At 37.0% G+C, this 20,901-nt stretch overlaps 2 protein-coding genes across 16 annotated transcripts in view; one reads left to right on the top strand and one right to left on the bottom strand.

Annotated features, from left to right (window-relative positions):
* The window catches only part of LOC133527266 (uncharacterized), a 33,217-nt gene extending 25,556 nt beyond the window's left edge, over window positions 1-7,661 (top strand). For both annotated transcript variants that reach the window (XM_061864203.1, XM_061864204.1), the window contains exons 7-9: window positions 2,611-2,710; window positions 3,947-4,175; window positions 6,675-7,661. In XM_061864203.1, the coding sequence (XP_061720187.1) occupies window positions 2,611-2,710; window positions 3,947-4,175; window positions 6,675-7,141 (796 nt within the window). In that variant the 3' untranslated portion in view covers window positions 7,142-7,661. The remainder of the gene's footprint in view (window positions 1-2,610; window positions 2,711-3,946; window positions 4,176-6,674) is intronic.
* Window positions 7,662-9,144: 1,483 nt separating this feature from the next.
* Window positions 9,145-20,901, bottom strand: part of LOC133526767 (casein kinase I) — a 51,862-nt gene continuing 40,105 nt past the window's right edge. For 5 of the 14 annotated variants that reach the window (XM_061863494.1, XM_061863497.1, XM_061863493.1 and 2 more), the window contains 2 exons: window positions 16,930-17,054; window positions 9,145-14,760 (listed from right to left, as the gene is read on the bottom strand). In XM_061863494.1, coding sequence (XP_061719478.1) covers window positions 14,498-14,760; window positions 16,930-17,054 — 388 coding nt within the window. In that variant the 3' untranslated portion in view covers window positions 9,145-14,497. The remainder of the gene's footprint in view (window positions 14,761-16,929; window positions 17,055-20,901) is intronic. The other 9 variants (XM_061863499.1, XM_061863502.1, XM_061863503.1 and 6 more) reach the window with 6 other exon arrangements.

Genomic DNA, 20,901 nt, shown 5'->3' with positions numbered 1-20,901 from the left:
AAGCCAGTCGTGAAACAAACCAGTATGTGTACTTTGCAGTTGCATAATACAAATACTCTTTTTTGCACGCTCAATATAAACGATCGTTTTAACAGCCCATTGTGAATCGTGAATGAAAGTTTCTCTAAATTTTGGTTATTGTGTCGGATGAGTGGCTTCCTTATTGTGCACGTAGTGGATTTGAATGCGAGTAACATCCAATTCTTAATATTTTTACTTATATTACCTACCCGATTACCAGCAGTTGTTTTATGACAAGCGTCGGACTGCGGAGATATTAATTTGAGCTTTTAAAACATTTTGATGTTATAAAACAACTGAATTGATTCAAAATTGGTTTAAAATCGTATATGATCTGTCTGTGTGTGTGATTTAAGCTGTTCTTTATTAGTAGTTTTAGCAACGCAATAACAATATATTGATGTTTTTCCGTCTATAAACTCATTGGTAGATCCAACACGTATAGAGAAGTTTGCTAATATGTATTACACCTACTAGAACCTATTCACGAATACAAATAGAATAGATACCTGAATACCTGTAAATCGGTCCCAGCTGACATCGCGTCGGGGGCTATTATAAATAAGGTGGAATTACGCTTTATTGTTGCCAAGTTTATGCATTTAGCATAGAAAAGTTGATCAAATATAACATCTCTTTAACCCAGTTGCTATAGTCACACTACGTAGTCGCGGTCTCGTGTACGAATCCTGATTCGCGAGATCAAATATCCGGTGGCAAATATTTGCGTGATGATCGTTTCCGATATCGTTATGTGAGCTGAAAATGCAGACCATTTTTAACGAAAAAAACGGCTGAATAAGGTATATTAGTTTAACCACACCTGTTTCATATTTTTAGTAAGTCAATTTGTGTAGGTACATAAATTATAATAAATCACAAAAGTGTCAACATTTTTTACATTAAAAGCATTTAAAATAAAAATTATATAGGTACACGATTATTAAGATAACGGAAAGTCGTGGGTTACCAAGCAATAAATAAAACTTAACAATAGATACATGTGATTGGTGGTCTTGTCGATAAACAGAAATTATGTACTTCTAAGAAATATTGCAACAAGCTGACATATTCGAGTAGTTGCGGGCAAAACTCAGCTAAGTGACTTGACATTTGTTTTAATAACACTTGGGGTTTTTTATTAAGCATTATCATCACTATAGAAACAGTTCTAGTAACACTACACTTATCAAATGAGAGACACTGAATTCCGCACAGTGACCTCTTTATTTTATCAGTGGATGTTACGTAAACTTACGTTGAATTAAATGCGATATTATTCACTTGCTTTTTAAATGATAATGTAATGTAAAATGTTAAGCAAACATTTTGCGATCGGAAATTGGTTATATTTATTAATAAGAGTCCACAATCACGTCGCGCTGTCTGCTTGATAGCAGTGGCGGATTTGCCCTAAGGTCCAGTAGGCCTGGACCTAGGGGGGCAAGATATTAGGGCCGACAGTCGATATGACGGGTGCTGAGAAAGGGGCGGCTAGTAACTCACTACAGTGCCTGGCCTGGGGCCTAGGGCGTCCAGCACTGCAAATCCGTCACTGCTTAATAGGGTAACTTGGGGAGTAAATAAACACCCTAATTTATATAAGAATAATGAAAATTGATATCTTAGGATTCGAAAGGCTAGACGGTACGGAATAGGAATCCGGAGTCAAAAATGAGAAAAACGGCCGCCATCTTGAATTTCTTAGTTTTTGCTTTAATTTAATCATGATGAAAATTTATATCTAATATAATTAAATTCAAACATTGTAATAAGCGGCAGCCATCAAGAATTTTCACATTTTTTTATTTAAACGCGTCAATAATTAAATTGATATCTATGAATCTACTCATACAAATAGTTTTTGGCGAAACGCGAGTTCACTGTTCGGAGCGAACAAACTTAATAAAAAAAATTGTATTGTTGTTGCCATTATTAAAAGATTCATCACCCAATTACAAACTCAGGTTTAAACTCTATTTATTTATTTATCGTATGGCATATGTATGTCACTGGATTACATAGATAAACTTATAATTAGAATTTCGCCCTTCCTAGGTACACGACTGCTTCTTCTGATAGGATCTTAAAATCATCTACATGGCCTGTGTATCTAGTAAGGGGGCACTCCAGAATGATATGGTTGATGGTCTGGTCTGGGTGCCCGCAGTTACAGGCAGGAGAGGAGCTCCAGCCCCATTTGTACCAGTGGTGGCCGCAGTTGCCAACTTCTGTTCTTAAGCGGTTAAGAGCAGACCACACCCGGCGCGGTTCCTTGAATCCCACTGGGGATACTCGCAGGGGTAGAGCAGAGAAGGGGTTTGCTTGGTCCCTGAGGGCTTCCCATTCTGCGGTCCATGCCTCCTCCAGGGTACCGGTGGTCAGGGAGACTATAATGCATGGCTTTGCAGACTCTCGAAGGCGGCAAATAACCCAGTGTATAGTAGTCGTAGTAGCAGTAATAAAACACTTTATTGTACAAAAAGAAACATAAAACAGGAAAAAATACACATCATGTGTACAAAGGCGAACTTACCCGCCATACTTTACCTGGAGAACGCCTGCATAATTGTACATGTGTTGTTACAGGGTCAAGCAGTGCACAGCCGAGAACCAAACCCTGATCCGAAGGATAAAGATCCTGCAGTCGCAGAACCAGTCGCTGTCCGCACAGCTGAAGAGGTTACAGGTACGGAATAAATTATTAATTAATTTTTTCATTCTGTAAACATAGACCAAGAAAGTTGGCTGTAAGAAATAATGCGCGATATGTTATTGTCATTACCCGCATGGCAATTATGCTAAGGAAAACTGTGTTCTTTTTATGGTATACAAATTGTATCTGCGTTTTCCTCAGGACCTCATCTTCTGCCTTATTAGTGTAGTATTTAAAGTGCATAGCACCAAGAACATCTAAAGATGTCGCGAGTTTTTCATCTACAATGTGTCCACGTATAGTCGAGCCGTTAACCACGTATACGATGAATTTTATCGACAAATCAAGTGCAGTCTTGTTTGGCAGCATAAAACTTTGAAGGGGTGCAGTTTAAAATGGTTGAGAAAAAAACATAGGGATGGGGGGTGATTTGTCGATAAAATTCATCGTACTATACGTGGTTAACGGCTCGACTATACGTGGACAAACACATTGTATACTGCCAAGAAATATTGGTTAAGTTAGGTTAAACTTTTATTCCTCTTCTTGCAATAAATAGTGCACATCCAACTTTTAGCGTACGTAAGTCTTTTTAAGTGTTCGGTAGTAAAAGAAAAAAAATATCGTTGTCAACATGTTATTAGTTATTCTCATGATCATGAGATAGGCAAGTATGTAAGCGCACTGGGGCGTAAAGTTGCATTTGTCCTCGAGATTTAATGAGATTGTTGTCGCTATCATGTTTACTACGCTGTTATGTAATGAAGAATTTTAGAGGTCAATTTGGAATCAAGCAATGATTACCTACTATTAATATTGATAAAAAGTTGTGACACTGGCGACATTAGGCTTAATTTTTTTATAGTTACCCATACATGAAAAGTACGCAATTATAGTTTGGTATACGAAATCTTAATTCAACCATTACAGTCGGCGAGTAAAAAAAGTAAATTTACGAATCTACGTCGAATAATATTTAAGCATATTCCGAAGTGATTACAACTGCTACTATTACATAAAAAATTGACCAATCACGTGCCGCCGCGCTCCCATAGTAAACTTTAAACTGGTGCGGGCGCGAGTCGCGCGTTTATGTCTACATAAAACGTATTTGGGTCAGACAGTAGGTTTTATAGGGTGTGCTCCCTGAACTGATTTTCTATACAAAAAAAGGTCCGGAACTGGGAATTCCCCGTTCTCCCAATTCAAATGATACAAGTGAAAATGAGCAGTGGATCTGGCCCATTTAGTATATCGCTTGGTCCCCAGAACGTGCTGACGGGCGCCACGAGCGCGGGCGGCAAGGCGCAGCCCGCCACGTGCCTGCTGGTGCTGCTGCTGTCCGTGGCGCTGGTGGCGCTGCCCTCCCTGCGCGACGACGTGCGCCCGCCGCACCAGCACCAGCCCCACCAGCACGATCAGCACCACCAGCACCACCAGCACCAGCAGCCCGCCGCCGCGCCCGCGCAGCGCGCCAGGACCTTGCTGCAGCATACTAGTAAGTAATCGAGACGTTGAGCTTCCAACCGATGGAATCCTTTTTATAGTAGTTTATGTGACTGCTACATAATGAAATGCATTCACTAACCAAAATTACAGCCAACATTGGGGCATCGTTGCTCTTTTGGCGGAACTCGCGGATATGTGGCGGCGTCGTCGAAATATCTTCATCGTCATCGCTCATTTTAAACGAAACTTTTGCTATAGCTACTTTAAATATAACAAAACAAACTCATTTTATACTTAAAACTAATTAAATGATAAACTGTACGTCAAATGGCGGTAAATTAAAACTTTTTTCACGCATGTCACGCATTCGTAATTTTTATTTTATTCAGAGACAAACTAGAGTCGGGGTTGGGGCCGTATTTCCGTAACGTTCGACACAAACTAACATGCGAGATTTGTCAAAATTATATGCAATGCAATTTACATTTCATGTCGAACAAAAACGCATCGACTGTTATTGAAATAGAGGTCGAATCGAATCGCTTTTTTTCCGAAAATGTTCGAAATGTGAATGTTATTACCAAATCGATTTTGATCTAGTAATGAAGCAATTACAACATTTTCACAGATAATACATTTGTTATAACAAAATTATCTTATGGCTAACCATCATTTACGGATTTTTAAGGCATCATAGAAGGTTTATGATATGTGTGTAGATAAAACTGCATAATCGAATCTAAATGACGCTATCGATCCCACCGGCGTCAATCCAAGATGGCCCTCTCCAAAGCGCTATGCTGTTCAATCGTTTTCGTGTTAACAGAAAACTAAAACAATCTCCTAAACTCAACCTTCTATTTCGCATTAAATACATCATAGAATTCACCAGTGCAATTTAATAGAACGTAGCCCGTAATTTTGAATAATTAAAGCCAATAAATAATGTATGGAAATAATCACGTCAGTTTTCATTCACATCTCACAGTCTCCAGACTTCGCACATCCATACACCTACAATAATATTTGCAGGGCTCTTGACATAAAATCATTGTCCGTTCATAATGTCAAAGTAAAAGTAACAAAATGGTTGAACACTTTATCTTATGCTGAGACGGAAAAACTGACAACGATGGCTTTACCTAGCCACATAACATAAACATGCAAACACACACACACTCCTTCTGGCACACACACATAAACTACCCACACAAACACACGCTCACATAATATCTTGAATCTTGAATAATATGTTTGGTTAGTTCTTTTAGTTTAGTTATTGTGTATTTTGTAGCTTGTATTGAAGTAATTACTTTTAGTATTAAGCACTGTATCATCTACTAATGTGAAAATAGTTGTCAATCGCTCTCGCAGACTGCCAAGATACAGGCTCAGCCTAGTTTGGAGTCTGATGGATATATCTCTCACATGTATACAACCCTTATGATAATAAATTATTTGTATCTTTCCTTCCGATGCGTTTTTAACTTTTTACCATTCGATTGACGTTTCTCTACGCGATTTAGATAGGCTCGCTGTATATTGATTGTCGTGATATTTAAAAAGTTAACAGATATAATTATGCAACTTTCAGGGATTATTCAATGTTCGAAAGTAGCCGTAACGCTTTACTTCACTTGCATAATATAAACCGAACTTTCTTGAATTTCTTTTGTACCAATTGAATTATGCAATTATTACGTAATTGTTAAAATGACGATTTTATGTTTTTTATTCCGATAATACTTGAGAAACTTTGCAATTAAAGACCAGTTTTACGCCAATGCGATACGTAACTGATACTAGGTAAAAAAATTATCAATGATGAATTTCATTAAACTAATTACCTGAAATACTGGATTTGTTACGTTTCCGAACAAATATCTACAGCTGAAATAATTTATTGCTTAAAAGTTAATGGTAAATCTAAAAGTAAGGTACCTGCACCAAAGAAGGCTCATCGTTATTTTTATTAGGGTTCCCTTATAGTCGACAAGTCGACCTTATAGTTTCGCCATGTCCGTCTGTCTATCCGTCTGCGGGTTTGCTCCATAATCGTTAGTGATAGAAACTGCAAGTTGACATGGATACATAAATCAATAATGGCGGCGGCAAATTGGTAAATTAAAAACTACAGAAAATATTTTTTACCTCACCTCCCCAATTATTATTTTTTTTGTTTTCTCTATTATCCTATGGTGGGGTGTTGATGGATAGGTCTTTAGAATAGAATAGTGAACTCCAGCAACCATTTTTGATAAGGTTAACTTTTTCGTAAATAATCTCACCGAAAGAAAAAAAAAATTTACACGTACCTATAAAAGTATGAGTTTTTGAAAGTAGGCAAACTTAAAAACCGGGCCGCCTTCTTTGGCGCAAGCGTACTTTATATTAAAATGAACTTAAAACTTGAAATCATACGAAATTGTGCCACTGAACTCTCAGTTTTCACTTGTATATCTCTCTTGGGCTGACACAAGATATCCTGTCAGCCGTTGCCTTCTCAAAATTCCATCGCCAACTGGCTAAAAAAAGTATTTATTTCCAGAAATGGTGCTGGACGAAGCCGTCATCGACGATGGCGAGTTCAACATGGATGAGCTGATCACCTTCAACCGGCACTCCGACCACGACTACCAGGTCAGCAAGGCCGAGCTGCCCGGCGGCTACCTCGACCTGCCCATCGACGAGGACTGGCCGCCCAACCTCAAGAAACGCATGAAAACGGTGCACTTCGACTACGACGACGGACACGACTACCTCCCCCCTATCGTCAAGGAGGAAAACTACGAGAACGCCTACAAAATAGAAACCAAAATCGACGAAATAGAAGACAACGCGTTCTTTACTAACACCCTCATGTCCACAGGGAGAAAACTAGGCGAGCTGATCGATCTGTTCCCGCCCATACCGGTCAAAAACGAGGACATACTGGTGGAAGAGGTGTCCGATTATGACACGAGAAATATCACAGAGGTTAAAAGCTTCGTCGTGAATGGTGTGAACGGTATTTAGTTTAGTAAAAATACCATATAAGTTCCTACGCTTTATATTTAAATCTTATATGGTATTTCCATTGCATAATTATTTCTAACTTTATATTTTGTTACAATATATTTTCTCTATTTTTACTATTGATTTTATTTCGATGAAATTATTCCTTGCGTTAGTGAGATCGTATGATTTTATTTAGGCTAAGTATTATCTCCAGATGAAGTATGATATTACGTAGATGAATTGAAAGAGTTATTTATTTAAGACTTCAAATTAATATAATGATTATAATCTTAGACTTGTATTAGATATATTTTTACTTTGTTACGCAATTTTAATTTAAGGCATTTTGTGTTAAATTGGTGCAATTATGTGTTAATCGTCGAGTAGTGTTAGCTAGGCTAGAGTAAGTTACGATCTGTTCGATTCACTTTTAGCTGTAGTTCCGTTATATTATCTATACTACTTACACGATTGTTTTAAGTTTATTGTCTTATTGATTGGAATGTGGACGTTAGTGGAAATAAACTACGAGTAACTATATTATACTTTTCATTTAATGTGACCCTCGCCCTCAGAACGCCCTCGAACGGCATCAGCGCTGTAAAATCTAGATAGCTCAAATATCTATAGTCGGACCAAGTTGGCAACGATTATGATAGCCCAGCCTGTGCAAGTGTTAATGTCACAATTTCATAGAAGTTTGACGTTTAAAATAACACTTGCACTGTCTAGGCCAGGGTCCCCAAATGGCGGACCGTGGTCTGGATCCGAACCTCCGACCAATTAATTTATTTTTGGTTGTTTAATAAAATCAAGTAAAAACGGACCGCGGTGGTCATTTTGTTTTTGGAACTGGACCCCTGAAGAAACTAATTGGTGACCCCCTCGTCTAGGCTGTCAAAATCGCTGTCAACTTATCTTGGTCTGACGATCAGTTTGAATTATGCTTGAATGGTATCACATCATCTGACCGATCAATTACCGCTATGTAATGAAACTCGCATGCGAGTTATCGACCGTCTAAATGAGCCCTAAATCTGAGTTGTCTGACGGCAAATATCTTGCAGTTACCCACTATAGTTTGTCATCCACGATGACGCGCAGATTTTACAAATCTAACCTATATGCGTATTTCGTATCCCTTTCGTATGCGCCTGTCAAAAATTTGCCATTTATTTAGCAACCATGACATCTTCATGTTTAAGTTGAATTTGGTTGAATATATATGGAGCAGATCTTCTAAGCATACCAAAGGTTCATAACATGAGTCAAGGCACGCGTCGTCGTGAATGACACCATCTATAAAGGCTTAACCATTGTTATATATGGTACGGGCACGTCTGAAAATATCTATACGAAAAAAGTGCCAAAAATATGTATACACGACTTTATTACCCATATAGTGTATACATATTTTGGCACATTTTTCGTATCGATAGACGTGGCAGTACATAATAAAAACCAAGTGCCTACAGTGAAGCTGGCTTTGGATCTCATATATATCTATGGCCCAACCAAAAGAATTGAAGGAACTGGCCCATAAACGTAAAAAAAAATTGAAGGAACTGTCATGGGCATCATCATACGACGCGCGGGGTATACGTTGTTAGATTCCCTTATCCATTGTTTGTATCAAGATTTTTAGGACTCATTTAGACGGCGCGAGAACTCGCATGTGAGTTTCATTACATTGCGGTATTTGATCGGTCGGCCGAATTGGTTGTAACCCAATAGTCCGCAATGTAACTAAAATCGCATGTGAGTTCGCGAACCGTCTAAATCAGCTCTAGTCTAAAAAATAATGGTGCCTCCGAGTTACCGCGTAATACAAGAGCCATACAGTGCATTTACATTAGCTGCCAAATTCCAAACACGATTTCGTCTTAATAAAATTTACATCAAAGAGTAGTATATTTACACTATCATGAATTAATCTTTGTTTATAAGCGTAGGTACAACAGGTTTTTGCTGACTTGCAAGGTAAATAAGAGCCTGCAATTAAAACGAATAAAACAAATATCTTATAATAAGCTTTATTTAATTATGAGTTAACAAATATTTTCGTATTTTTGAACAGGTTGTGACCTTAACTGAATACAAGTCAAATTGCGTATGCAAATTTTTACCATACATCTTACAGAAAAATAAACACTGAGAACTGTTTCTATGAATATTAATATTTATTTTATACTTACAATAAGAATTCAATTCAGTTTCAAAAGCATCATGTATTATAATACATAAAGTTATAACTATAGCTTAAAAATCTTCATCGTGCGTCCGCAGACCGATCGAACATGACTTACTTTAGGTAAGCGAACGTTAAATTATAATTTAAATTAACTACACTCCAGCCTACCGGGCGGGCTCCGACCACGTACAAATACATTTTTGGTGCAACTTTCACATATCAAATTGTTCGGTTTTACATAGTGTAACTATGCGATGTAGGAAATGAAAGGTGCTTTATAACATTGTGGTTATTTTGTTAAGTTTTAACGCAAACTGACGATAGCTCTGCGTGTTTGATCACGTTATCTACACTTGGTCTTAAATGTCTATTTAACGCCGGATTTCTGAGCACCAAGTTGACACCTGATAACCGGCGTCTAAATTATTGAAGGACTAGGCCAAGTGTAAATGACCCGAACATAAAACGCCATATTGTATAAAATATCATGAGCAGCAAGTACCAGTAAATTATCCTAACGTATATCGCCATCGACAGCATTTGCGTTACGAACAGACTCGAAATGTATTATTGCGTAGACGCGCAGATTTATTTGTTCGCGGGTTACAAAACACTTTACATTTTAATACCCAATCTAATTTGATTATACTATCTAGCAAATAGAAAGTAACAATTAGGTACAACTATGGTATTTACGATCATGTTTAGATATACATGGTTTAATTACACTCCATTATAATATTGCCTTGTACAATACGAGTTAACGAACATTTAACGAGGAAAATACTTCATTTTGTTCACAATAATTCATTAAAAAAAAACATGATTGAAGAATTAAAAAAAAAAACTTTTACATTTACAATTTTCGACAATAATCGCATTATCTATACTTTTTCTAAAAATATGAAATCGACACAACAAGATGTTTTTAATGTTAAATCACTTCAAATATACTTAGCCAAAAACGAATAACTTCTAATGCGGGAATACACATTTGTGATGACTACATCTGTGACTAATCCATTACTCGTTACAGACGGCAATGCGCCACCTCCAGGTTCCGAAGCCGACATATTGCCGTCCACAAAACCTTACTCCTACGCTCACGCGTTGTCGATAATACTTGCCGCGCCCTGACCAAGCAAAAATATACAAATGTATTTCCTCCTAAGCTGTACAATTTTTACACCGACTACGCAGCGGCCGCGGCGAGCGTAACCATTCAGTAGAATTTAGCCATACTGTAATGTAATATTTTCATAAGCACAAGGAAGACTACAAAACCATAACGACCAACGAAATGTAACGTATTTTTGAAACTTTAACAATAACATAAAAAGTGATGACCAAATCGCGCCCAATGGTTAGTTAACATCTCGCGCGGCCGCGGCCCTCGGCGCCTCCTCGCGTCCCCCGGACTACTCAGTCTCTTCGCATCCTGACTCCGTCTGTGGCCAGGAAGCCGACATTCCTGCGTGCAGCCGTGCCTCACTATGTAAGCAAGAAGTGCTATTGGAATGACCGCGCTCCGAGAAGCGTCGCCGACTATCCTAATCAAAATGATATACAGTCATAAGAACTATTATGAAAAGAAAGCTCGCAAACGTGAATTGACTCTTGCCCGTAGCCGCGTTTGTACACGAAGGTGAAATGTTAGTCAGTCTTGTAGGGATCGGTTCCTCTACCCGGGTCGGGCACGCCCGAGAACAACCTTTACACGCTGTTATGAACCTTTACATAAATTATTGCACGTTAATAGCGATGCCATCGAAAACGACCGATTACTTCCATACTGAAGAGCTTTTGACACTTTCTTACTTATTGCATGAAATTACGTCATATATTAAAACTATAATTAAAGAATACGAGCATAAATAATGATAGGAAAGTATGCGGCCTCTATAGGAACGGAGCCGATTTAAATAATATGATAACCATACTTGTTTCGCACGTGAACTTAGTTTACAAAATGACTAAATAAAATTCTAACCTAGAATGCTTCAGTGTATGCGTCGCGCGCTCCCGAGCCTCGAGTCACAACCTGTATGGAATAACGCCACGAGCAACGTTCAACGCACAAACCGAACGACATAACGTAAGTCATATGTTATGGTAATGCTTTACTAAGTAACAAAATCCAATACACAGCGTAAGTAATGAAATCGGGACGTCGATTGCGTCAAGCGACGCTATTCTGTTACATCTATTTTGATGGAGGCTGGAATGGACCAACGCGGACCTAAGTTATATAAATGAGGTACTTATAGTAAATCTCACGTCTTAGAGAGGCGACTGCCCATCACCGATAAGCGACAAGCATTTTTTTTTTCATTGATAACTCTTAGCTTCGACTAACAAAAAACGCTTCAAGCGAATTCGTTTTGTTTATCACGAGTAGGTACACTCGAGGCGACTCGGAGCGTTTTATCATGACTCTTAGCTTAATTTCTATTAAATCTGTAAACAATGAGCAATTCATTAATAATATCTCTTCTAATCACACAAGGTCTACTATTGAACGTTTCTCGAGAGAAAGAATACTGGAGGAGCTAGTCGCTTTGTCGCTAATGAGCCAGCCGCCAGAAAGGGAAATATGAAACATAATTCGCTACGGACGGGAACACAAAACTGAACTGCCGACCACACCCCGCCGTCGCGGCCTCGTGAACTCTTATCGTCTAATGATGGCGGTGAACTACGGTCGCGATCTGAGTATCGATTCAAATAACAATTATGCCACTTTTGTCGACAAACACTATTAATATAATAAAGATTTCAATAGTAATGACAACAGAGATTTAAAGTCGCTTTAAATGAATGGCGAACGTGTGTGTCTGAGCGACGATAACCTTATTAAATTTACATAAAATTCTTTATATAAGTATTTTACATGTGATTTTAATCGTAAAGGTAGAAGCTAGGTTGTGGCGATGAGCACAGTTATGACTCTTATTCCCGGCGCTTGAAATAGTATCTCAATGATTCTGAAAGGGAGTGGTCCCAACAAAACAAATACTTCGAGGCCACGACATCGCGCGTCGGCTACGTTGAGTGAAACACCGATGTTAACGTCGTCCACAGCCTTATACATCCTAACCCTTATTACAAAGACGTAAAGCACACCTAGTCTGTATGAGTTGCTGCTGTATGTGTAGGAGTGAGACGTCGTGATCGGACATCACCGTCACTCATAGCGACTCTTCTTGCCGCCGCCGCGCGAAATCGTGGCCGTTTAATTGTCAATCCAGAGATAAATACGGGCATGCAAATAATGTTAACACAATAACGAATTAGATGTAAATTTCACTACATTGGAATACTATTCCAAATTTTTCATTCGATACGTTGATAGACCCCGTTGACCTTAAACGTACAGAGTTAATCAAAATGTTCTGCTATTAAGCCACTAAACATTTTACAATACGAGCTACCATCTTGATAATATTGTTGATCTAACTACCTTATGTATCACTTTGTATCTTTTTCAGGAAACCACATAATCAGTCATCACATTTTTCAACACACGCACACATATACTACTTACAAACCAATGTAAAATTTGCATATACATATTTAATGCCATTGAAATATTCGCATATACATATTTAATGCCATTGAAATATTCGCATATACATATTTAATTGCAAAGAAATATTTGCATATACATAGGTTGTAATACCAATTTGGTGTGTGTATTCGTAATCAGCAATGATTAGTTTCTCAAATATTATTGTTTCTCGTACTGTTTAAGAGACCGCAGCAAGCTCAGTTCTCCATACAAACGTAGTTGCACTCTCATTTTAAAACGACTAGCTAGATTCCTCCGAAACTGTACTTGAAATAGGGTAAGATAATGCCTGTAATAATAGTATTACAGGCATTATTATTTAGGCCTGTAATTAGTTTATGTACCTTCAGATACCATAGTTAAAAAATACAGCGAATTTGGGTTTTTATACAAAACTTGGTTTTGCTCTATTTCGTTTGTTTTACAAGCTGGAGTCATATTAACTAATTACAAGCATAGATATCATTATTTGTGCAAAGTTTCATTACAATACAATACGTAGTTTTAAAATGAGAACGAAACTCCGTTTCTATGGGAAGATGAAATTCGGCCGAGCTTGCTGCGGATTCTAAGATAGTTTCGATATCGTATTTATCAAGGTAGCCCAAGTAAAACGTAGGAATCGAAAAGCTCGTACCTCCATTCATACAGCATTTAAAGTTTCCAAATTATTCTTAAGTACCAATTAGGAAAACATACAGTTCCAAGATATATTCTCAAGTCAATCCACCCCTTCCCCCCTTCCTTCCTTCGACTACTAATATCAGTCACGATTGAAAATCGAATAATATTTATGACACGGTCAAGATATTCCGCGTTCTATATTGACTTTGTATTTCGAATAAAATTCCTACCAGGTCTTTTGATGCACCAAAGTGTAATGCTTTTAAACGAAGTCTTTAGGTTTTTTAGAAGTGGCACAGAAGAATAAATTGGAGCACTTTTGCTGTAGTGCAGAGGGGTCGATACTAGTCCTCTACAGGCCAATCAGTAAAGCTTCACATTTATGATTTTTCTATCTCTGAATTTGTTCACCAGTTATGTAAAACACTAGGTGGTCGATAAAAAAAAATCACTCTAATAAGAGTATAAAAAGATGGTATTCACATACCTTATGACCTCATTGTTTTTATTAAGAATTGACTGGATGTTTTGAAATTCAAGCATCATCTGGTGAAACTGTTATTTTGATTGTTTGATTATTTTATTGAATTAACCACTTTGTACAGGGTGTCTGTGTAGATTTGATGTAAAATCAATGTGAAATACGCTTTAGTTAATGACGAATAATATAATACAGTAACTTTTTTTTTTTTTTTATAATGCATTATCACAGTAACTATATTGTGAGATAAAATTTACTTCAAATCGACAAATCGCGTCAATACGTTATATTGTTCATCATTAGCAGAGCCTAAAACACTTTACTAGAGTCCGTCTAAGTTAACTTTGCATCGATTTGAATCAAACAAAGTGAGGTAGAGTCATTATATACGTTATGTTTTCATAGAAACTTGACATTCATGATGACATACCACACTTTGTCATTGAAAATGCCAGGCAGAGTTAGCTTGGTCCGACTGTAAGTTTTTCATCACCTAATAAAAACAAAGTTTCAAAGATAGAAAAATGTCATGCGGCACACCGCCAGTGAACGGGGGCTAGAAGCGCGAGAGGCCGGCGGAGGGCCTGGCGGCGGCTCGCGCGTGCGCGTGCACGTGCGCGTGTACGTGCGCGTGCGCGTGCACGTGCGGGCACGGGCACGGGTGCGGCGCGGGCGTGTGTGTGTGGGGGTGCGCGCGTCACTTGCCCGCGCGGGCGGCGCACTTCTTCTTTTTGCGTTTGAAGAAGCAGCAGCATCTGGAATAGACGGATTGCCTGTATGAAGATTTACGGAGTCTGCCGTCAACTAAATGATACATGGGGAGAGTTATATTTTCCAATTAACCGTGTAAGGCAAAAAATATTTTTAGAACTACTGAAATAACAACACATGACGGTGCCCTAAAAATAACACATTTTGAGACTTTGAAACTGTATCTCATTCAACCGAGAAAATAAAAAAACATTAGGGCTTACGAGTTTAACCTTCTAGCCGCTATGCCAAAGTGTCAAATCTACGCGAAGCAACAAATTGCACGTTAACAAACCTGACCACAGCCTCGACTTGATATGATATCATGGCGTGCGGCGCACTAAATGTGCTGACTTTATATCATCATTAGCGGCGAAAAGGTTAACACATTGAGCACATTACAGTAATTTTATTCTTATGCTAACAATATCTGATTGCTCTTACCCTCATACAACTCAAGATGGGACTTTAAAATTGTGCTTCGGCATATCAAGTAGATTTACTTTGACACGTGATACACATTGGTTATAAATAACCAAACAGTTATATGACTAAGATGCAAAATTATACAAGGACACATGATAATAAATTGCCCCAAAACACTATTAAACGAGTATTGAGATAAAAAGTATTTTATAATAAAGAAGACATAAAAAATGAATAATTTGTAAATTACAATCACTAAAAAAGTATTCTGACTAACATTAAATGGATTTAAAATGCAATAATTCGTTTATAACTAATTATTTACTTTTAAAATAGGTAAGGTTTTAAGACACAGACAGAAATAATTATACATTCACGTATCATCGTGCAAAAAACTAATTTTCAATCGCTGTCTCCATCATAAAAAAAAAAATATTTAGTGCGAAATAAGTAACACAACATCATATTGAACGTGGATTGATAGAAGTTGGGTATCATAAATTCAGATTCTAATAATGCGATAAGCGATAACGTAAGGTTTCAATTAAAAATAAAACAAATGTGGCCAAAAATGTAACCATTCTTTTTTTTGTGAAATGGATCTTATTTATATATTGGATATTTTAACCTTTTTAACGCCAATTACGCATATATCCACACCGTAGGTCCAACGCCGAAGACGGATTAGTCCGTCACAGAACACAGAGCAACATAGACCTACGTGCATATGCATAAAGTTCAATTTCAGTTTTGACACTTCGGTGACGTGGTATCCGAGTGACAGCTTTTGTGTTTGACACGGCGTCGAAAAGGTATATATAACTCGTTATATATTATAGATAATATATAACGAGTAACAATATTAATTTACACGTTTGGCCACTTCTAACGATAAATTAAATCATGCAAAGTACAATAGTCAGTTGCAGGTAGCGTCCAATATTGTTTACAGAGAAAAGATAGTGATTTATGCCGACTAGTTGCTTTAAACGGTTTCAATCAGTTAAGTCAGTTCGTGCTGAACCCATCAGTACCCCTAGTGTGAATAAATTCGATTTCCAAACGTGACGTACGCGTTTGCGTTTAGTCTCATTTTGTATTGGATTTAGAAAGAGCGCGCCAAGCGGGACGTTTTGGAAACTCAAAATCCTATACAAAATGAGACTTAACGCAAACGCGTTCGTCACGTTATGATGTCGATCAAATTTACACTAGGGGTACTGATTATTTACCGTGAAACAAATAAAATAAAGTCAATATTTAAAACACGCCATCGCTCGTGATGTTTGCAATGTTGACTTTTTGAATATTATAACAAAGTAGAAAATCAAATGTTTAAAAATTTATTATAAATTTAAGATTTGTCAAGCACCCATTAAAGACATATAGATTATATAGGATCTCGTTCCATCGCTCGTTAGTTTTCGATATGAAGCTTATTTTCTATGACTCCATATTATGTAGATAGAATTATAAAATCTATATGGTCTGTAGTTACAACGAAAACTGTCGAACTTTTGTTACCAGTTGCCGGCGCTGTCTTTCAAAATGACTTAAAGCAATCTATCGCCTAGGGTTATTAGATCTATCTCTTCCCCGGACACCTTCTGCAGCGACAGGGAAATAATATACCTTTATCTTTCTCTGTCCCTCTCAGCAGAAAGTGTCCGACGATAGGACGGACGTAATAAGTCGTTGTATGACGCTACCCGCTCGTCAGTCGGTGAGTCCTTAGACAATAGAAAAGAAATAAAAAGGCTTCGTACAGTTGGAACACTGACTTGGTGTCGTCCTGGTTGTCGGGGTCGTGGTGCGGCGCCGTGATGGGCGTGTTGGAGTGGCCGGCCGTGGGGTCGTCCGCGCCCAGCTCGCCGTTCGTCGACGACACCACCTGCGGGCCGCGGCTTTAGCGACTCGGCCCGGATCCGGACACGGACCCTCGATACGCCGGTCTCAGGTGGGATTTTCAGCTCATTTTCGAAAGGAGAATTTAATTCAAACCGTATTTCAGATCTTAAGTCATTATTCGAATATCATTTCCGTGGAGAATTTGTTTTTTTAAATAAGATTAGTATTGATTGTTGGCGTTTCCTGTTCCGTATATATAGTTGCAAAAAGTATCAAAATCTACAAAAATATTGTTCAAAAATGTAATCACGAAATTTATTGTTTACTTAAAATGTTTTTTTTTTACCTGCAAAGTTTGTATATCTTTAAACCACAAATAAAATATATTCGAATAATGACTTAATGTCAATTTTCTAACTGATCGAACTTTGTAAAGGTTCAGAGTCCCTTCTCTTTTTGAAATTAAGTTGAAAATCGCGTGGAACTTTATTTTACCCTTGGGGTATTTTCTCATTCTCATAGTCGAAAGTAACTAGTTGAATATTCAAATTCAAACCGACGATAGCAACTCACAGCAGCATCGCAGAAGCGATGACTATCAACTATAAGGCAAATCGGATATTACTCTAGGAACAATTTTCAAATACGGCACATGCAATAGTAAATAGATGCCAAGTATGTGATTAAGAATATAACGACGGTTCAAGCACCCAAATATTCAACTGATTACTCGAAAAAAAAAACGAAAAATGAATAAGCTTTAAATGACTATTCATGTACTTTCCTTGAAGTGCTTATTTCTGCTTCACCAATTGGTGTTGTTTATATGAGTTTTCAGAAAACAGTGTACCCCATTAGCGTGAGTTGTTGAGAAAAGTTAATCATTGTCAGTTTGGTGACGATAATTAAGCATTGAATTTCAATAAAACCTTGGTTTTGGTGCTCATTTCATAAACTATAAGCAATGTAAAAAAGGCAAAAAGTTGATTCTCATAAAGATTTCATGCTTAATTATTGTCACAAAACTGACAATGATTAACTTTTCTCAACAACTCACGCTAATGGGGTACACTGTTTTCTGAAAACCCCCTTATATTATACACCCAAGAGCAATGAAGTATTTTTAATAAGCAGTATTTTTTAAAGATGGCTTTTTCTTTGCTTTCAAGTGTAAGTTTATTTTATGACCCCTTAACCTCCATGAGAGTTGATGAGAGACTTAATAAAATGGTAAAATAAATAAATATTATAGGGACATTAGACTTATTATTCATAAACTAGCTATAAGCCTCAATTAGCTATTAATCGTCTGTTAGATAGATAGATGGATAAACCATTTATTCGCTTGCCACAATACACACATCTAAACAAAAAATAATACAAACAATAGCAACACCAAAATAAAAATTAAATTAATTAATTAATTATTTTTTTAAGTTTTGTAGTTTAGTTTTTAGTATATTTACCAAATAAACGTTTATTTTTGCCAAAAAAAAAAAAATAGCAACACCAAAATAAAAATTAAATAAAGAACAAAAAGCATCAATAAAAGAAATGTGTGCTGTGTACGTTACAGCAAAACAAAAGGGTTCTGGCTCAGTAATGCGCTCCACTCTTTCGGGTGAAGCACTGATAATTCTGCTAGAACCAAGATCACGAACAGATTAACGATGTAACAAAAAAACATAAATATACATAAAAAAAATTAGTAGCTTGCCTATAAAATAATAATAAGTGTCGTAGTATGGATTAAAGTGTGGTGCGTGTTGGTGTATAGTATGGCTGTTATTTCGACTTATGTATTTGTAAGAAAAGATAAAATACAAATTAACTAATTGAGACTTGTAAAGTTCTATGAAAAGGGGGTTAAAGTATATCTTTACAAGATTTTTGTAAACATTCTCTATCTTCTCTTCAGTGGCAGTCAAAAGGATAAAATTCTTTACTTTTATACAACACTTCCAGGCCCATCCAATACAATTGAGCTGGTTTGTGAACTACAACAAAACTTAATTAAATAAGTTACAATTAAAGTTATGTTAATACAAAATCAATTTTGTTAAAAGTAAAGCACTTTAAAAATCACTATTTAATTTCTATAATTATATTATGAAAATAGTCAGTTAAGCCATTTTTTTCTCCTCATGATGCTAGATGAAAGTAATGTTGCTCATACATAAATAACACCATTTATTTATAAGTCGTTTTTTTTTTTATATAAGTGATACAAGCAAACATTCATTTCAAGAAGCATACTGTAAAGGTGTTATTAGAATGAGATTAGGTATAATAGAAACTGATCAATAGCTCGATTTTTTATATGATCTAGGTATTAAATTTTAAATTGGTTTTCTTATAAAAGCATTAAAGAAAAACAACATCTATAAGCGAACAATGACTAACGACAACACTGCAGTATACAAAGCATAAATAACAATACTAACTATTAGCATGTACACATTCTGCGAGTAAGAAGTCCTAAACCAGTTAACCCATTCAACGCTAATCACGACACGTTGTCGTTTTGCCTCTACGAAGCATTTCCGCTACATACCGGGAAACCCATGCTATCGGCTAGGGCGTAGCACTACGACTGTAGCTCAGCGTTGAATGTGTTAAGAATTTATCAAATAAATAAATGTATAGGCCGAAGTTTGTCATAGAGAAAAAAAAACAACATGTGACGACATAGGGAGAAACAGGAAAAAGCCATGGTTTTTTTTTTTAAATAGTTTTAGTAAAAGATAATACTTAGCCATTCATTACAATTTTTTTATGTTATAACGGTTAGTTATGTGCTCAAAACAGTCACATAAACGGGACATGACTTCTTATTCCAAAACATATATAGCTGTTTATGAATGAATATTGGCTGTGCTTCATTATGGTTTTTGACAATAGCACAATGCACGGTCGACTTTATTCACATCGAAGACAACATTAACACAGTCATAAAGCAAAAAAAACGGAAAAATCGCAACATTTCGGAAAAGCGTTATTTATTAAAGGACCGACCACACGCTGCGTAAACGATGCGTCGTATTTCGAGCTGCCTATCTTTAAACATTTAAGCATATTGATATGTAAGGTCAATGTGGCGAAGACCGGCATATATAATGTATAGTTCGTGTTATCCACGATGACGCGCAGATTTGTTAAATCTAACCTTTAATAGCATGACAATACAAGTCAAGGCACGCGTCGTCGTGAATGACACGATCTATATTGCTGGGAAGCCCGCCAAAGGGCAAGAACTCGCGTATTTGTATACGTACGTCGTCCAGACATAGTTAGAAAGGAGCAGTATCGCTACTTCTCATCTACCACCGATATTCTGTAAATGGAGTATTGTAAAAACGCAAGAGTTAAACGCGACGAATGAGGTTGTAGATGATCTTCCCTCATAAACGGTTTTTTCCCTACATTGAAAATATATAAATAAAGATTAAAATATAAGACATTTAAAAAATACTTTTCAATAAATTTAAATCAACAATCTTTTATCGTTGCCAATATTCTTAGGTTTATTAAACTAAATTTCACTAATTCACAATTTTACCTAGTTACAATGCCTGCAGTTTTAAAATTAGTTTCTTTCCTCGGGCTGCGTGTCCACAAGATAGGTAAATGAAATGATTCTATTGGTTCTTATTTAACAAACACATCCCTCGCTACGCATCCTCGCTCGACTCCGGTGATAACGCAGCCTCTTCTTTATTATGTCAGAGCGCTTATTGCGCATAACGCGATCGAACTGTCTCTACGTAATTTTGCTACAAGAGTACGCTTTTAAGATGTTTTTTTAAGAAATGTTATGGGTTAAGGTTTCTTCGATGCTATAATTCGACTGTAAAGCAACATGCAGACAATCACACGAGGCTTGCCGCAAA

Source organism: Cydia pomonella, chromosome 17, assembly GCF_033807575.1.
Source record: "Cydia pomonella isolate Wapato2018A chromosome 17, ilCydPomo1, whole genome shotgun sequence".
In the NCBI taxonomy this organism is placed as follows: domain Eukaryota; kingdom Metazoa; phylum Arthropoda; class Insecta; order Lepidoptera; family Tortricidae; genus Cydia; species Cydia pomonella.
This window is presented reverse-complemented; position numbering and strand designations above follow the sequence as displayed.